The sequence below is a fragment of the Papaver somniferum genome, unplaced genomic scaffold, assembly GCF_003573695.1.
Source record: "Papaver somniferum cultivar HN1 unplaced genomic scaffold, ASM357369v1 unplaced-scaffold_151, whole genome shotgun sequence".
Classification (NCBI taxonomy): domain Eukaryota; kingdom Viridiplantae; phylum Streptophyta; class Magnoliopsida; order Ranunculales; family Papaveraceae; genus Papaver; species Papaver somniferum.
The window spans coordinates 324825-338331 of record NW_020624487.1 but is presented as its reverse complement, the minus strand read 5'-3'; the positions used below and the strand labels follow the sequence as shown (position 1 = coordinate 338331).

At 35.4% G+C, this 13507-nt stretch overlaps 1 protein-coding gene and 2 non-coding genes across 3 annotated transcripts; all 3 read right to left on the bottom strand.

Moving 5' to 3' along the window:
• Positions 1-445: 445 nt before the first annotated feature.
• Positions 446-519, bottom strand: TRNAV-AAC. The gene has a single exon. It is a non-coding gene; the product is annotated as a tRNA-Val (tRNA).
• A 144-nt stretch (positions 520-663) lies between these two features.
• On the bottom strand, positions 664-2877 carry LOC113336253. Its single transcript, XM_026582220.1, has 2 exons — positions 2076-2877; positions 664-1400 (listed from the first exon to the last, which is right to left on the bottom strand). Exons 1-2 carry the CDS (start codon positions 2445-2447, stop codon positions 1326-1328), a joined length of 447 nt encoding a protein of 148 aa, XP_026438005.1. The 5' UTR covers positions 2448-2877; the 3' UTR covers positions 664-1325.
• A 10175-nt stretch (positions 2878-13052) lies between these two features.
• On the bottom strand, positions 13053-13126 carry TRNAV-AAC. Its single transcript has one exon. It is a non-coding gene; the product is annotated as a tRNA-Val (tRNA).
• Between the last annotated feature and the right edge of the window lie 381 nt (positions 13127-13507).

The window sequence follows — 13507 nt, the reverse complement described above, 5'->3', positions numbered from 1 at the left end:
CTTACCAAAGTCCTTAGTTTTTATTTTCATTTTTGAATCGAATACCATTAATCAGCCAACCCGTTAACCCGCCATGACTGACCCGTCTAGGATTAGGGTTGCGGTTTTGAACTTGTTCATGAATAGTACTAGGGTTAGGGCTGACCCTAACCCTAATACGGATTGGCAAGCTAGGACCGGGTTGACCCTAGCTTGCCCCGTTTGACAGCTCTACCCCCAATTAATTCCGATGGCTCCCAATTAAGCTAGGTTCTTTTAGGGTGGCCCCTAATGACGCGAGGCTAAAAATCACTTACATCAACTTACATCTCTGTCTCGAGAACCCTTGCGAGTAATATGTTCCAAACTTAAGGAAACATAACATAAAAACATATGGCTTTGCCCCGAACTTGTTACTTTGCAGCAAAGCAAGAATTATATTAAAAAAAAAAAAAAAAAGATAATATGGCTTCGCCCAGGTTTGAACTGGAGACCTTCAGTGTGTTAGACTGACGTGATAACCAACTACACCACGAAACCGTTGTTGATATTCCCTGAGATGAACTCGATTAAAACTGGATTCTTATGGACCAGACAGAGATGAAACGACCGAAGGAATTTTAAGTGTTTCAGATGAAGAAATATGAGGAAAAAAGAAAAAACTTCATTGAGTCATATGAGAATATCAACAATATTATAGCAGGATCTCAAAACATAACAAAACCTTAAGAAAAGTTCTTTTACTCGGCTAAATAACCTTGTTAAGAGTCACCTTTGTCATAATGTCTAATCACTTCTATCTAGTTTCAAAACTGATTCATGAATCTTCAACAATATCAAACTGAATACACGGAGGAGCCTATCTACCATCAACCTACGTCTGTCTCGAGTACCCTTGCAGCAAATACAGACCATCGAGTATATGTTCCAAACTAACAGATACACAGTACCTAGAAGTCATTTTGCTGTTCTTCACCTTGGAGATTTTTTATAGCACTGGTGTATGGTTGGTGTTGTTGTTCGCCCTCGGGGTTCTTGATTTCTTCGATGCAATTAATACGCAGAGAACTTAAAGTCTTGGTACTGTTTTCTTCGATACTAAGGAAATGTGCACGTACAACTGATGTAACCTTAAACTTTTCCATTTTGGATCTTGGAATATTTGTTATTACCTGATCCCTCTTCTTCACGATGGAATGTGCACGTACAACTGATTTAACCTTGAACTTTTCCATTTTTGATCTTGGAATATTTGTTATTACCTGATCCCTCTTCTTCACGATGGAATGTCATTGACTCGTTGTCTGATATATATGCTTGCTTGGAGCTGCACCCACAGACAGCAACTAGGTCCGTTCAATTTGCTCGGCAAGGATCGATTCATTGCTTTGTGAGACCTCTAAGGCACGATGCTGGGATGCCTGCTTCCAAAATTGATATTATAAGACATTAGTTCATTGCTTTGTGAGACCAAGTCATCGATTTGAATGATAATATGGACATAAACAGATGAGTAATACTAGAAAAATAAGTCTGCAATAAGTAGATAAAATATAGCAGAGAACTATTAGATTTATTTTGCTGAATAATCAAGTGGAGACGATCCATTATCATAAGATGGATTCCATGGTCAGACTAATCAATACACATAACTCTGTGAAAAGGAAGGCTCCACATGACAGCAGAGAGGTCTAGTCATCTAGAGCCCTCACTTATGTAGGTAGTTAAGATACAACAGTTTGTTAACCAAAGTTATCCATGGACGCAGTGCCAAGTTATTACTGTATTACATGTACATACAGTAATAAGTAATAACTTTCTTAACCAAACAACAAACCATACATAACTCACTAAAAATGAGCAAAATTTAGTCATCCCATACAGATTTTCAAGCCAAACTGAGTTGCCAGAGAGCATGAAACTGCTGCATAAGCTATGTGTTGATGTATAAAAGGCAAGCTACCGGAACAGAACAAACACAAATTTCATTTTAAATGGAAAAAAACATACATATGACAAATATGTTAAACAGAAGGAGGAACTAAACAAAATCCAGACAATCTACAGCATCTCAGTATTAAAGAATAAAGAAATACCTCTAATAGTTCAGGAGCTTCTTTCTCATACTTGAACAAAAACTTCTTCGAGAAAGACTCGTCAGTCATTTTCAAAAGTGAAAATAAGGAAATCTGTTCCTTAAATAGACCCTTGGAGATTAAAATTTGGTAAACAGAAGACCTAGGTATAATCCTCTTCTCCAAATTATAACTCAAAATCCCTGGGCATCTGGCAATGTGCAATGTACTAATACACATTTGATTCACAAGAAAATCCATAGTCCCCGATATCTTCTTCTCAGAATACCTCATAGAAATAGGATACACCAGAAATTCATATTGAATTTGTTCTTCTGACCAACCCCATTTCCTGTAAGTATTCGGTTTTGCTTCCCAGGTCGATTTAGCCATCGATTTTGGAGATGTCTGATTTAGTGAACCCGTAATCTTGAAATAAGGTAAGATTAGAATCTGGATTTGATGTGGTTTTGAAATTAAGCTTCTTAGAAGCAGAGAGAGCTTGTTTTTCAGTTAACCCACATGAATTCATCAAGTAAGAAACAACAAATGAAGAAGATGAAGAAGAATCGTTCTGATCTATGGAGGAGGAAGAAGAAATGGATCTACCAGAAATTTGAAGTAGAAGAAAATAATGATTTTGTGATATAAAATTTGAGCATATGGAAAGGGGTTTTGAATTACCCCCGTAAAGAACCCTATTGTGAAACAATGATTTGCATAGAGAACGAAACATTGTCGAAGAAATTAGTAAATCAAGAATTAATTTGAGAAATTAGGGTTCTGGGAACTTACAGATTTGGGGGAAACGGACACTCCTCGAGCTTAGTCTGCAGACTCTTCACTTCACAGTTCACCAGGACCAACTTGGTATATAGGGGCTTATGGGCCGTCCATTTGATAGTTCGACGCCACCAGACCTGTTGCCTTTTAGACTGGGTCTCATACCCATCATTCTACGAAGTGATGGCGTGGACTAGGGTGAGCAAAGAACCCTGATTTTGGGCATACCAAAATCTTCCTAGGCATACAAAGCACTAGTCCTAACTTGGGTGACCTTATAAGGGGTATCCTGTGGGGTGGTTCAATTATCTATATGCCCTTAAATCCTTTAAATTACTAATCTATCCCTAACCCTAATACAAAAACCTATAATCAGTTTCATAACCAAAATCAGTTTCATATCCCTAACCCCTTCTTCTTCCTCCTCCACAACAGCCAAACCCTTCTTCTTCCTTTTTTTCATCGTATCATCGCGGAAATTTAATCGTCGATTCATGAAAATTTAGTCGACGATTAAACTCATCTATATAATGGGTCGTCGTAAGCCAGTATCTCGTTCAAATCGATCGAATGAACAACCTATTGAAGAAGAAGAAGATTTAGAGAGTGAAGAACACACTTAAAATCAACCACAAAATCAACCGGAAGAAGAGATTGAAGAAGAAGCAACTCCGGAAATGAGAATAAGAAGGTTAGTTCTACAAACCCATCTCGTATTTCATGTTTTAGATTGGTTTGGTCGATTTAATTCGTCAAAATCATGTTTCTGCGGCGGTGGCAGTGTATAGTTCGGCGCAAAACAAATCTTAGATGTGCGCCGAGCTGTTCTTAAAACTGAACCCTGAAAGTGCATATGAACGGCTCGGCGTAAATCTGAAAATCCGTTTTGAGCCGAACTTAGTGACACGGAGACTTATATTTAGGATCGGCTTATTCGATGGTGTTAGTTTTGTGAATTTCAGAAATTTTGCATGTGCGTAGGATCGGCTTGTATGGTAGTATTAGTTTTGCGCCGAATAAATGTTTCAATTCATAAGTCTAGATTCGGCTTATTCGATAGTATTAGGGTTGCGCCGAATATCATTGTTAAAATTTCATAAATTTTACAAGTGTATAGGATCGTCTTATTTATATGATATCATGTTGCGCCGAATACATGTTTGAGTTCATAATCATAGATTCGGCTTATTCGATAGTATCGGTTGTGAGCCGAATATATAGGATCGGCTTATAATTGTTTTGTGGTATGAGCCGATCCACTCTCTGTGTAAGCTAATAAAAATTTCAAGACATGAATCGGCTCATATGTGTTATTTCGGGTAAGCCGACCCTTCTTATTTTCTTACAAGTTTTTGGCTTTCCAAATCTCTTTGTTGTTCGAATTAGTCTTATAACTTTCATACTTGTGTCAGGACCAATATCGCGGGTAGGGAGATGTTGAAAAAAAATGAAGGCCAAACTTGGTTGCAAAACACCAATGACCGTGGAAGAACAAAAATACCTCATCAACAAGTGGGATGCAATCGTCAACAAAGGACAAGGACCCGAGGAACCCGAACAAAGACCTACCACTAAGAGGTCTCGCCAAGTTGGTGAAGGTACAAGCCAAGGTGGTCCTACCGTCCAACCCGGTAATGATGCGTCGGAAGATGAAGACCAAGGTGGAAGAAGAGGTGGTCGTGCAACTAAGAAGAGGGGTCGTGGTTAAATGCCCTTTTATGTTTCCAACTTCCTTTTAATGTTTTTCTTAAGTTTTAAGTACACTTTTATGGTGTTGCAAACACCTTTGCTTTTAGGTGCTGAACTTTGTTTTTAATGGTGCTGGGATTGGGTTATGGACACCTTCAATTTCATGTTTTAATGAATAGCTTAATAGTTAATTAGCTACTTACTACCTGCAATTTATAAAGTTCGGCTTATCTTGAAGTTTGAGTTATGCGACGATGGAAGGGAAAGAATTTCAAATACAAAGATCACTACCACATTCTTAGAAGGTTTCTCATTACCCGTTTAGGATATTAGAAATTAATTGCAAGCCTACTATGTAGCAGGGATGTAATCCACAATTTCTATGAATTTGAAAAGTTTATTTGGAATGATATAATAATTCTTGTATTCATGAATCATGTCAGGTTCGGTTTTCTTCAAAAATATACTACAAGGCGGTCTTGAAAGGGCAATTTCTTTTCTTCGTCTTCGTCCTATTCTTTCTCCCGGTCTTCCCAACGCATACAGTACCCTTTTTAACCTTGCTAGCGCCGGTTTCACTACGCTCACAAATCATTTCAAACCGATCCCATCGGCTTTGTTGTCCTTTAACTAGTACACAATTTATCTTCATCGCGTGTTCCTCAAGCCAATCCAGAACTTCTGTTTAGTTTTCCATATTTACGTTCATTCCAAAACAAGTAATTTGTAAGAAAAACTTTGGATATTCCGACAAAATTAAGGTAAACAAAAGGTTCTTACATACCAAATTATTTTGGAAGTGATCCTTCGTATCCTCATGAATTATTTCTACTGGATCATGTTGATTTTCCATGGGTCCAAGCACGATCTACAAAGAATATCACAAGGTTAAACACTAGAAAGGGAATATAATAACAAGGTTCGGCGCATTCGATAATCACATTATGTGCCGAACTATAAATATTTATAGGTTTCGTCTTATACGATATCTTTAATATGTGCCGAACCACATATTCTCCATATGTGCCGAACCAGTAATAATATTTCAACCCAGAAATTAAAAAATTATGTTCGTCACATAAGATTTTGGATATATAATCCGAATTAGTAATAATTCTATTCCGGGCTATTCAGGATGTTGTTCGGCTTACTATGTAACTTTCATATAAGCCGAACTAGTGTCTAACAAAATGGTTGGAATTGGAAATTATCGGTTCGGCGCATGCAGTAAACAGATTCAGTAAGCCGAACCGTTCATCAATTGGTAGATTCGGCTCATAGATGTGAGCCGAACCTCAACCTGTTTCGCCGAACCATGATTCAAAAAACCTAACTTTTGATAATTGAGAGCTATAGAAGTGAGATTAAGTATAGAATATAAGTGTACCTGTGTATTAGAAGCATTGGGTTCCTCATCAATGTCTTCATCATCAGGATTTGGCTCATAAAAATCATCATCTTGAGTTTGTGTTTGAGTTTGAGCTTGAGTTTTAGTGGGTGTAAAATCATTCTCATAATCTAAGAAATCAACCATTTCTGGATCATTGTTGTAGTTGATATATATTTTCCTAGTTTTTTTAGATGAATGATGACCCTCCTCATCCTCCATTGAATCAAGAATTAGAATTTTATCACTTTCTTCTTCTCCTTCTCTCATTCTTAACCAAACCAAAACTTTGATTTTTTTTTCCTCAAATTTTTCATCTAGACAACTCTTATAATTCTGAAAATTATTTTAATCACTAAACAAAATATTTAATCACTAATCAAGATTATTAACACTAATACGTAAAGGGCAGATTTTCCATTAAATTTTTTTTGGGTTAAGGGGTTATCTGATTTTGCTATTTCACAACCTTTTTTGTCTTCATTCTGTATGCCTTGGAAGATTTTGGTATGTCGAAAATCATAGTTCTGAGCAAAAGGTTCATACCGGCCGATTTTATTTGGCCCAACCCCGAATTTGGCGGGTGGATATCTGGTACGCAAATTGGTGGATTGGACGTGGGTGTATTTCTAAAAGCGGTTACTTTTACGGGTTGGATACGGGTGGTACATGGCATACATCACCCACCCGTTGGACATCCGATCCGAAGGAAAAAGAGTTAGGTTAGCCTCCTTAACATTCTCAGACATTCTGATGTTGGTGCATTTTCAAAATCTGTCTTTTAGTGGATTAGACGCGGATGGTACCAAATCCGCATCCACCCATCCGTTGCTTGCCCTTAGTGGACACATACACGACGCGTCTATAAAGAGCTAACAATTTCTCAAACAACTAGGATATTTCTTATTAAAATATGCATATTATGAGCGGAGATGTCTTAAAACCACTAATAAAGGAGACAAAAATTTTTTTTATGAAAGAATAGCATACACATGGTAGAATTCTTATAAACTAATAAATTTTGTTTATCTGGAGTTAGGAACAAGATTCTAAATTCATAATTTGCTAAATTTATAAACTAATAAAATAATTTGGCTTTTTATAGTTCCCTTTCGATATATATATATATATTAATAACTTTCTAATTTACATGGAATTAGTTCACATTTATATTAATTTGGTATAGAATATTCCATTCTGACTTGATTTTTTTGAAATTGATGTCACATTAAATATTATCTTTGATTTTATTAACATAGAAGAGTTTCTTGTGTTTTCGTTTGATGGTGCAACAAAAACTATTCAATGTATTCATTTCTTCGATAGCTTCTTTACGTGAAGGGGCTTTATAACTACAATTTCATAATCGGTTTCTACATCATCGCTTTCCAAATTATCATGATACTTTCAAATATTCTTCCGTCAATCAAAAACCCGAAATACTATTTTCTTGGATAGTTCAAAATGCATTCAAACGTCCATTCCATTGCGATGATACAATCTTTTAATTAAATTTTGCAGTTTTATAGTGCCTTTCATTATCCAATATTTTAATTGAATTCTCTAACGCGGTGTTATCCACTCAGCGAGCATCTTTTCTCCAAGCTAAAACAGCAAGGTTTATCGTGTCTAAAACATTAATCTTCTCGGAATTTGGTTTTCCAGCTTCATAAACCTCCAAATGACTGCGATAGAATCGACGACGATATTGCATCTTGAAAGCTCATATAATCTCTGCATCGATCACAAAGGTTATATCTTTGTCGTAGTAGGTGCGCAAATATTATACAATGTTTTGATAATAATTCATATATTTAGTATATAAATTGATAATTATTATTTTATCGGTAATTTAATATCGCGATAAATTTATGATCTGAACGCTATTATTTTGTAGGAGTTATATTATAAGACTAATAAGCTGTGAAAGAATAAGCATATATACTAATGTACAATCTTTGGACAGAGGATTCAGACATTTTTAGTAGTACACATTTATATTAAACACATTTATATTAAAAAGATTTGTTCTATCGATCCCATTTACACAAAAGTATGTGTGAGAAAAGCGTATGACGTCACTAATGTGTCTGACACAAACATGGTCTCAAAAGACGTATATCCATGTTACCTATTCAGTGAGACCAGTTCAGACCGATGCATTGAACACGGGGTCTCAATTTTATGTCGACTGTGACCAAGACATCGAGATAATTTTATTTCGGGGAGATTCTCGATGAAGTCCGGAGTCTTTATTTTCAATTTTTTTATGAAATATATATGGAGCCATTTTTCGTACTTTACATATGTTAAACTTGTACAGATATAAAGAAACGATACCAATTTTTAGGAAAAAGTGAAAAAAAAAACTCAAGCTTTTAGTGTTGCGTTTGATTTTTATTACTAATTTGTATATCTTAATCTTGTCTCTGTGAGATCTGGACTGCATCTTGGTGGAATCTCGGTTGTTCCCGTGATTTTGTCAGTTAAATTTGGTATCTCATAAATTAATTGGCTTGTTTCGGCCATGAATCGAGAATGAGCTTGGTGAGATCTCGCGAGAGACTGAGACTCCGTGACAATTTTATCTCGGGGAGATTCTCCGTGAAGTCTTGGAGTCTGAATTTTCAAATTTTATACTAATAATATATATTCCAAGCATTTTGCACATTTAAGGTATGTTGAGCTTATATAGATATAAATAAATGTAATACCAATTTGCAAGAAAAAGTAAAAAACAATAAAGCTTTTTAGGGTTGTGTTTGACTTTTACTACTTAATTTCCATATCTTAAGCTAGTTCCAGTGAGATCTTGGTTGCATCTCGCTAAAAGTTTGACTGTCTTAGTGAGTTTCTCAGTTAAATATTCTCTCAGTGAAATTAAAAAAATATTAATTACTTAATCTTAAGAAATATTAAAATAATTCTTTCTAACGGGTTTTTTTTCTCAGTATGTTTCTCGATAAAACGTTGAGAGCATCTAAGATTTAACTAATATGCATGGTTAGAACGCTACATTCAAAAATTACATCAAAGATTTAACTAAACAACGAGAGCAGATATTTTATTGCTCGAATGTGTCTTTATATGTTTATTAGAAGTTTTTTTATGGCTTTAGAAATCATCTAGTTGGTTTGCACAAGCCATCATAGATAAAAACAATTATCCCATCATATAACAAAATTACAATTTGGAATTGGTTTGTAAACTTGTCTTTTTTGAAGGAACAGGAGAAACTCTCCTAATTTCACATATTAAATATGATTGTTTACATCAATCAAATGCATACAAATTGAGATACATGAATAAACACAAAAATATAAAAGTATTAAAAACATGTATCTTGTTGAGGAGATGGATTTAGGGATGGTGTGAAATTTCAGATTCCGCCATTTGAAATTACTTCAATTTTCTTCATTGAATTCTTTTTGTCTTCTTCATTAAGACTAGATGCTCCTGTAGAGGAGTGATTTGCACAATACATCGAAATCGCGATCATATCCCATCGCTATGGATCTTCATAAACATGTAGATCGACGTCAAATTGATGTGAAATTCCCTCAGATGTATGCTTGAAACGATTATGACAATCAATAGAAACGCCTTGAAGGCTATATGAAATTATTATGGAGATATATAATAAGTAATCTAATCGCCTAAAACAGATCATTAGATATGATAATCACCTAAATAGGGATTATAATTTATTATAGATATATTTACATACTAATAAGAAGCACTTATATAAACATTACCTCGATCTACCCGATAAATCCGAGTAAATCTAGGTTGAAGATGCAGGAGAAGAAAGAAGTTTCAGAGAGTTTTTTTTCCGGATAATACGGTCATAGGAGAGTTTTTTTTTTTTTTTTTCTTAGCTTTTATTGAAAATGAACAACGAGTTATACAGGGTTTGTTGGCAGTCTAGCCACCAACTGGGCACCAACGCCCTTTTTTTTATTTGTAAACTTGTCAAAACACCTAAAATTCACATAACTTTTCTCTCCTGTATCAGGGACATCATCTTTATCAAACCGATCACCGATCACCGATGAGTGTTTTCAGGTTAGTTTTGTCCATCACTGAAGTTATAGGAAAGTGGGTCCCAGTCAATCCTCTTTTAAGACTCCGTGGAAAAAACAGAAGAAAAATATTTAGGGATTTTCCTAGGATTCTCATTAAACTTTCTAGGGTTTTAGGATCTCAATTGCTGGGATGGCTCCTTCAACTTCATTAAAAAATGATATCTTGATTGAGATCTTTACTAATCTTCCTCTGAATTCGATCTATAAGTTCAGATGTTTATCAAAGGTATGGTTATCTAACCTCTCTCACCCTAATTTCATAGCCAAATGGTTTCATACCAATAACGAATCTATTCCATGGATACACTATCATACGGTTGCTTATTACGGTCGCGATGATAACCCTTTGCAATTTGAGATGGCATATCCTGATTTACATTCAGAATCTATGCCTAGAAATCAACATTTGTTTACATTCAGAAGTTGGTTTAAGGTTTTTCGTATCCCTGCATTTCATAATCCTTCAAAGAAATTTGATGTTGATATATTTTGTTCTGATCTGGGTGTATAGGTAACTTTTCAAGTTTCGTGTGATGAAAATGTTGTGTGGAGTCCGTGTAACTCTAGTATTGTTGTTATCCTTGGTGTTTTGTTTTGGATTGAAGGGTCGGATAGAATGTTAGTTTACAATATCAATCAGCACAACGAAAGTGATGGACATCGGTGTAGTGTGATAACTTTGCCAGATGAGGAGTTTGTTGATGAAGGGAATGACTTCGACATTAGTATTCTTGGGGAATCAGAAGGAAGGTCTTTTACGCAAGTATTAGAATTACAAAAAGGGAAGTGACTGTGAGTGTTTGGGTTCTTGATGATGTAAACTGGAAAATATTGCACAAAGATATTTCAGTAGAAGACAGTATTGTTTGTGGGTGTTTGGGTTCTTGATGAGATACTATTTTAACTTCTGTCTTATAATTAGTTAGCAAACCCAACAAGAATTTATTGGGTTTTTCAAACTTCAATTTTTATGGATGTATGGATTCTATAAAGGAAGAATCCATTAATACTAGTCCCACAATTGAGTTTAAATATTTATGACTGTGATACTTAGAGACTTAAGGTTTTTCTCGACATTGCTGAAATTTATAGTTTTAGTTTCGCAGCATTAAAGCACGATATGATACAAAAGGAACAAAACACATGAACCTTGAGTATATATGCGTGAATCAAGAAATTCAGAAACAATAGTTGTTCATGTATCAGTTAAGCACAATTGCATTGAGAGGTGTACTTATTGAACAATTACATTTTAAGACCTCTTAAGAAAAGAATAAAATCTTAGGTCTGTGTGAGTAAATGATTATTAAATTCAGCTAATTTATGTGTCTGTTTTTGAACACTTTATGATCTTTTATTAATGTCGTTCTGAATTATTTTTGTATCCATGTTTAGTATACACTTATGTAAACGGATGAATGTTAACAGAAATTGTCTTTCTTTTGAAGACATCACTGGACCATTATGATATCCCAATTTAAGGCCTAGTTAAGTAAGTTATTTTTGTTGTGGTACATGGAAGGGAACATGTTGATAACAAGACAACGTGCAACCTCTGTGACTCGCATGATTAGCTTAGTTGGCCAAAGTATTACGTTAACCTTTAAATTGTGTTAGCAATTACGCGCGTCTTATGTTTTTCTACGATTAACCGTTAAATAGATTATCACATGGACCAATGGGAGAATGTAAGAATATTTTTACACATAGAAATATTCCCTTGGGCCACGTAATAATTTTGATTAATTATAGAATATTGCTAACATATGTCGGTTACCATTTCTGGGATTATTTCCTAATATCTCTTCTTTGATGGACGGTCGAGATCTAATGCTATTAATTAAATCCTAGGAACTTGGTCCTCCTTCTACATATAAGAGGAACACAATAGCCATCGGTATTGGGTTCGGAAAATTGATTATTCATAACGTAAGAGGTGAAGAAGGAGAAACCATGACCTCCACATGATATTATTGCTGCTACTGAGATCATCCAGGATGTACTACGGATTAACGGTAACAAGTATTCCGTATAAACTATTCTTGTATATAATTATCGTGTGATTATCATGAAGTTCAACGATCCTAAATTAAGTATCTATAAAATTAAATCTTATAGCTGTAACTTTATCAAAACAATTTATCGACAGTGTCTTCTCTTTCTCGAAGCATCATGGTAACCAAACAAATAATAACTGTCAGTAAAATAAAGATCGACGAAAGGTCTACAAAGGGGAGCCAGAAATCCAGCCCAAAGTATTATTTAACACCTTACTAAAACTTCGCTTAGTCGGCTTGATAACCTTAGTCGGCTTAATAATCTTGTTAACAGTCATATGAACTTCCAGAAGTCCTTGGTTTTTACGATCAGATCCGTCCATCTTCACCAGTTGAATGACTTTACTGCGGCTTTCATCACCAGATAAAAAAATCAGCTGACACAGGTTTTTTGAGATCACCTTGTAAGAAATCCCATAACGGAATTCTAGCTCTACCAACAACTTTAGTACCTCTTGAAGTCCCTACTTCATCGTAAGGCACGTTCATGGAACCTTTGTCATAATGTCTAATCACTTCAAGTTTCAAAACTGATTCATGAATCCTCAATAAATCGATATCAAACTGAATGCATGCAGGTTCCCATCTAATTAGGTAGTTTTGCATCAACCTACGTCTGTCTCGAGTACCCTTGCAGCAATATTCACCATCGAGTAAATTTTCCAAACTAACAGAAACATAGTACTTAGCACTAGCAGGCTTTACAATGTCTGCAAATCCACGACTCTTTTGTGGTTCTTTTTCTTCGCCCTCAAGGTTTTTCACATCATCCGTGCACTGTTGCTGCTTTTGTACTTGATCGCCTTCGAGGTTCTTGATTTCGTCGATGCAATCTAATACTCAAAACAACTTTAGTTTTGGTAACATCTTCTTCTGGTACTAGAGAATTGTGCACGCATACAACTGATTTCCCTTGCAATACTTCCCCCTTTCCCTCTTTTCTTCTTTTTCTTTTCTTTCTCCTGATGGTATTTCAGGCAGATTAAGTAAATACTTATGGCTTCACCCAGGTTTGAACTGGAGACCTTCAGTGTGTTAGACTGACGTGATAACCAACTACACCACGAAACCAGGTTTTAAATAGAACGCTTATTTGTGTTTCAGAAGTAATAATACGATTGTATGCCATAGACGATGACACCTTTTACTTAGGAGCAACACTCAACCAGATAAACAATTCTGCACATTACAATAACTTGAAAAACTTTACGCAGCGCCTGACTGAAAACTAGACTCGAATCCCTTCAAGGCTCTTCGATATATAAAAAAAAAAAAAACCATTGGGTTTGCACTTGGCCAATGGCGGAACCAGAATTTAAGGTTAGGGGGCTTGGAAAAAATTTATGTGCACTTGTATAATAAAAAATTTTGCGAGGCAAACAAAAATATTACCTATTAAAGGAACAACCGAAGTCGGAAGTCCTAATAGCAAAATCGTATCGCATGTCCGTT

Coding starts and splice junctions, on each gene's coding strand:
- LOC113336253 (XM_026582220.1), bottom strand. CDS start 2,447: ATGGCTAAATCGACCTGGGAAGCAAAACCGAATACTTACAGGAAATGG. Junction 1,401..2,075: donor AAGCTCCTGAACTATTAGAG/GTATTTCTTTAT, acceptor TTTTGGAAGCAG/GCATCCCAGCATCGTGCCTT.